The sequence below is a fragment of the Morus notabilis genome, unplaced genomic scaffold (assembly GCF_000414095.1).
Source record: "Morus notabilis unplaced genomic scaffold, ASM41409v2 Scaffold45, whole genome shotgun sequence".
Classification (NCBI taxonomy): Eukaryota; Viridiplantae; Streptophyta; class Magnoliopsida; order Rosales; family Moraceae; genus Morus; species Morus notabilis.
This window is the reverse complement of record NW_010366164.1, coordinates 1,634,741-1,640,740: the sequence shown is the minus strand read 5'-3', so window position 1 is coordinate 1,640,740 and position 6,000 is coordinate 1,634,741. Positions and strand designations below refer to the sequence as shown.

General features: G+C 34.0%; 1 protein-coding gene across 1 annotated transcript; it reads right to left on the bottom strand.

Annotated features, from left to right (window-relative positions):
• Positions 1-2,064: 2,064 nt before the first annotated feature.
• On the bottom strand, positions 2,065-5,742 carry LOC21410174 (nodulation protein H). Its single transcript, XM_024173214.1, has 6 exons — positions 5,450-5,742; positions 4,629-4,864; positions 4,287-4,545; positions 3,037-3,216; positions 2,786-2,941; positions 2,065-2,441 (listed from the first exon to the last, which is right to left on the bottom strand). Exons 1-6 carry the CDS (start codon positions 5,477-5,479, stop codon positions 2,250-2,252), a joined length of 1,053 nt encoding a protein of 350 aa, XP_024028982.1. The 5' UTR covers positions 5,480-5,742; the 3' UTR covers positions 2,065-2,249.
• Between the last annotated feature and the right edge of the window lie 258 nt (positions 5,743-6,000).

Sequence of the window (6,000 nt, the reverse complement as noted above, 5' to 3'; positions counted from 1 at the left end):
CACGTAGACGAAATATAAGTATCGAGATTTAATGAAGAAAGAGTCGTTCGGCACATAAAAATTAAGCACAATTAAGATTTATTAAACAAAATCACTATGGTCGATAGATTTCTATTTAACCGAGACCAAATTTCAAATAATGGTTTGGTTACCATCTTTTTTCTATGATCATCTTTTTTATGATAAAAGAAAAATATTTGGAGAGTCATTGTGAATAACTTGTTTTGTTTCTACAATTGGTAGTTATTTTTTCCAGTGAAATTCAGGCGAATTTCGTATAGCATTTGACGTGATCGTGTGAATTTTGTTTTAAGATTTTATTATTTGTCTATTGGAATAGGATAGAGAGCGAGTAAAATTTGTTGCCAAATGTCTTTTTAAGGCAGATTCCTTATGCTTAAAAGCTATTTATTAGTGATCATGCGAGGTTCGCGTGGAATTTTTTTATTTATTAATTAATTTATTATTATTATTTTTTAGGATTTCATCGTATCTATAGTCAATATTGGATGAAGAATGTGTAGCTTGCATGTGTGAAAATCTATCAAATGTTATGACAAAAACTTATAAAAAGGAAAAGACAATCTTAATCTGTAATTCACCTACATTGAATTTATATGCAATTGAGTTGCTTTTATTATTATTTATAGTGCTATATTTAACGTTTGTAGAGAGTTCACGAATAGATTGATAGTAAAGTCGTCTTTTTAATTTTACATGGTTTTAAAACTTTAGAAAGATGTAAATACATAAAGATGTAATAATAAGATAAACAGAAGGGAAGGGGGAAGATGCACTAATTTACATCACTTGAGCTAAAATTTATAAACTGAAGATATGTTTTTCATCATCACATTGATACTTAAATTGAAGTTTACGTAACAATGTAATAAGATAATTTCGTTTTACTCAAAAAATGAAGAGAATTATTTTTAGAATCTGAAAAAAAAAAAAAAAGATGTCGAAAATAATTTGAGAGTAATATCTTCTCGTACTGAAAGCAGAAAATATTATCTGTTTTTTCGACTACAAGATTATTTTTAGATGGAGGAGTGAACCCATCTTTGATCTTTCTTAAAGAGAAATGCTAACATCATTCTTTTTGTACACATAGAATCTACTATTCCATTTTATGTTTAAATAATTATATAATTATATATCATATTAGTGAGGTCTACATGTCAAATAGTGAATACAATGAGTGACACAAAGAGTAATATTAGGAACCAAGAAGTGAAGACATCACCTCTTAAACTTCTATAATATGGTTTTCTAACTTTCCAAGAAATTTGGGGAAGTGAGGAAAGATAATGTGGCAATCATTTCACTGATTTGAGTTTGTTACAGTAAAAATCTCTCAAAAATAGTTATATCTAACTTTTTTATTATAATAAAAAAACTCACATAAAGTCACATCTCAACTTAAATTAAAAACTCCGAACTAAACGAGCCATTCATAAACTTTGCTTTGAAGAAATCTCTTCTTTTTTTTTTTTTTTCTGTGGGAGGAAATTTCTTCTTTTTTGTTGTTTTCTTTGGGGGCTATACAAATTACTAAGCTAATTGCGCACAAGGATCACGCCTGAAATTTATTTTCTTTTCCAAATATTCTCATGTTTAAGAGAAAACTGAAGGTCGTCTGTTTATGGCACTTGAAATTATTTAGCTCCATTAATGACTCTTTGACCAACACGTGTTTGATTTGATCATAATGCAGCTCTCTTCACTGCACCTTAAATATCGCGTATTAGTGGTCAACCTTGTCATCGAAAGTTGCAAGTTGGAACGTCTTCTTACGCGGAAATTTTTACTTTTTTTTTCTCTTGCTTTATCTTTGTTTAAATGGAAAGAGATCTTTGTTTAAATGGAGAGAGAGAGAGAGAGAGAGAGAGAGAGAGAGAGAAAATAGAATAATAGAATAAAAGAATATCAAGTCACCTAAAATTTGTAATTTTCACTATAGGTTAACTAGCTGAATACAGCACAGTTGTTTAAAAAAAAAAAAGAATTAATCGAATATTGAAAAATAACAAAGCAAAAAAGAAACCAAATCAAACAGGCCAATGGAAAAAATAAAAATAAAAAGAGAGAAAATGAAGTGCTGCAGCCAAAATTTCTACAGGGAAAATGTCCTGTTGGCTCCTGCAGTCGAAAACCAGTTAAAGAAAGGGATGTTAAAACAACAGACCATGATTGGTCGGTAAGATTTGGTACATACTGTAGTGTAGTCTGTACATGATCATAACTCATCAGTGGCTTTGTAACTTTTCTCTTCGATAATCTGAATGGAGGAAGCTTTCGTATGGTGTTCCCGTTAGTGTCTTTTGGACATCATCCCAATTCTCAACCAGATTAGACAATGATCCTTTATGTATCTTCACCTGACGACTCTTTAGTTCCATTCTTGGAACCTTTAGAAAATCTTGGACATCTCTTAATTTCTGCAAACATCGAAGTAAAACGATTAAACTTCAAGAGAACACTAAATATCGCGTCATGTCGAATTCTAATGGCCCGTTTTGTTCGCGCGTTTAAGTCGGTGATTTTGAATCTGAATTCAAATTTTGTGAGAGAACACATTGGCAGAAACTTTTTACTCAAATTTTTTATGAGATAAAAGTACTTTAGTAGAATCAAAATCATGATTTCAAACGCGTGAACCAAAAGGGCCCAAAGTTAACTTTTGAATCATCGAGGGGTGATACATAACGTTGCTCCGATTTCAATGGTTTATGTCTTAACAAGAAAAGAAAATTTTATCTTTGTGTTTGCGTAGATTGCTTACAGTGCGGTTTTTGACGATATCCTCGTAGTGAAGGATGATATGCCGCGTGCTCTTGAAGTACTCCAAAGCTTTAGCGGTAGTTTCTGCTACTTGCCTCAGGTTTGCTATCAACAATGTTGAGTTGATGGTAGGTTTGTATTTTGCTAGTATTTCTGCCTGAAGCCATTTTCACAAGATGAGTTAAACGATCTAGAATTTCAAAATCTAACCTCTGGTTTTATGGCATATGGTAGAGATAAAGAAAGAGAGACCTCAAGGGGTGAATGCACGTGAGACTTGTGCGTCCCGTTCAGCGGCTTAAAATCTCTATCATAAGAATTTGCGAGTATTGAGATCATTCTGCGCAAAAGATTCCTCCGAAAGAGAAAGATAGAAGCGACACCCCGACGTTTGAAATACTGGGCTATTTCTTCATGATTCTGCATCAAACCCTGCACAGGTTGTTGAATAGTATCAGAATCTTTTCTGCTACACAGAACAATATCCTTTCTCTATTCCGTAGGCAAATATAACACAATTCAAGGAACCATTTGGTAAAAGTATAAAGCTTAACAGAACATTCACCGGTATCAAAACCATGCCTTCCAATGTCTAATTTTTCAAACAAATTGATGCCATAGAGGCATGTACTTTTAATCAATAGACAAGCTCTCATATTCTTAGATATGTCACTGATACATAGGCATGAGCTACACATTTCTCTCTCAACTTGTTACTATTATTCCGTCAAAAGCCATTCAACTCTCCACTATTCTGGAAGTTCCGATCGACTAAAGCTATCCAGTTTCAACATCCAAAAGTAGATGCCCCATTTCATTCTAGCAACACGACCAGGAGAGCATTTTTATTTGGACTTTGACCATATAAATCTTGATTCTTAGTGACAGTTGTTCTGCCTATTCTAAATCCGCTGCAAATTTCTTCGCCTGATTCTGCATCTGTTTAAAACCCCAATATGGAGCCAAAACACCATGTAATCAGCTATTAAATGATTAACTAGTAAAGTTCCTTTGGTTCAGCTGGAAGAAGGCCAGACCAACAAGAGCTGTTTCCGTTATAGTTGGGATGTCAAGCCAGAAAACGTACTTGTTCTTCAAAAGTTTGCACTTAGTTAATTTGAAAGTATCGAAGTAAACCACTTCAAAACTTGTCTTGAGAGTCTAAGCTTCGCTTATATTGTAACATGCAGATTTTATCAATGACCACAAACAAGCAATTATGCCTGGACACTGAACACCAAAAGACATTAGACATGTCATATGGACTAAAACAATCTCCTCACTAATTGCATATAGAGAACCCGGAGAATCAGTCAATTTTGTCCAGATTCAGATAAACAGTCATAAAATAAAAAGCTATGCATGTTGCAACAGGTGCGGAGGATGAGTGTCTTATCATTATAAAAAAAAATGCAATGCCTTTTGTGTCTAAACCAAATAAACAACTCCATAACCAAGTAGCACATTTAGAAAATAAAATGAAAAAAATTTAGAGGATTGACCTGATTAAGCATCCACTTCAAGCCAACTGCAGCCGTGCATTCGTTCTTCGAGGCACTACTAAACCAATCTAGGTTATAAATTCTATCCAATGTCTCTGCAATCGTCGACATGTTACTTCTCCTGACTTTAACAGAGAAAATCTCCCCATTCGAGCTAATGTTAGTATGATTATTTAATAATGTCTCAAACCACCCACTCCCAGACCTCTGCATCGACAAAATTGCAAAGTACCGGACAGGATTGCATGCGCATTCAGCCCTAATAGTACAACAACAATCATGTCATTGCATTCCAAATGGAAGCAAAACCACATTTGAAACCAAATATAACCGGCATTGTACCTGCTATAAGTTTCCGGTTTCGGGTAGTGCACATAAGGAACTTCCTCTGGCTCTATACTTGGTTCTGGGCACGGCCTTTCGATGACCTCGAGATCCAAATATCCGGTCTTGTTGCGGGTGCTAACTTGCTTCAGACAAATTGAGCATATGTAAACACCACAAACCATTGCAAAGACCAAGACAATCATCCTCAACACCAATGGAGACTTCTTGGGCACCTTTACGATGAAAATATCCTGTAATTACTAAATTTCAGCCTCTCTAAAAAAGTGAGATAAATCATGAAACACACAGACAAGGAAACACCCATATGGGTTATCACACTGATTAGTTACACAAAGGCCAAAAGTGGATGATTGGCCAACACAAAGTCGGATAAAAGTTCCATCACATGGGTATTATGAACACAAATTTTGCAAGCAGAAACTTGTGTTTTTGCCAAAAACAGCAACTTTTAAGTTCGTACAAAGATGATGAAATCATTCGAAATGGTCACTTATACGATTCAAACACCCGCAAAATACTGGCGGAGAAACTAAAGAAATCTTGACAAGAGAAGCCAAAAAATGATGGAAAAATGAACACAATGTTTGATTAAACAATACCCAGATCGGATATTCCCACATGCAACCCATTAAAATATAATCCTACACAAAAATTTCAAATATAAAAGAAAACCCGTTTCTTATTCTTACAGAAAACGCAGCAAAAACGGAAGTAAAAGACAAGATATTGTGAAATAACATTATTAAACAACAATAATCACATTAAAAAAAAAATATATATATATATATATATAAGAGAGAGCTATTTGGGCATACCTTAGAGAAAGAACAGAGATCATCAGCCATAGTTTTTGAAGCTCAAAAAGGAAACCAACGAAAAGGCATTGGGCAGCTCAAATTCAATTCTTCTCCGCTTTATTTTGCTCAAAAGCTTTTTTCTTTTTTTCCTTTTTTTCTCTCTTTCTTCTGTACTACTAACCCATAATCAACTCTCAAACCCCAAAAACCAAATCGAAAAAAGAAAATTTAAAATAAAAAAGAAAACTTTTTTCTCTCTTTTGTGAAAAAGGAACAGAATGAATGATTAGATGCTTCGACCGTTGCCACGCTTACCCTCTTCGCTTTGCCTTTGTTCTTTTATTTAAAAAAAAAACAAAAACAAAAACTATTTTTATTATAAATATTTGTATTTTTCCTTCAAATCCACAGAGATTTTCCGCAATCTAGTGAAGTTTTTGACGGGGAAAAACGAAGGAGACAATTTGGGTAACGCAACGTCGTCGTTTTGGAGTTTGGTAATAATGGTCTCCTCCGACATTAATTCACGGCATCCATCCACGTTGACAATTTCCTGAGTTATAAGAGTT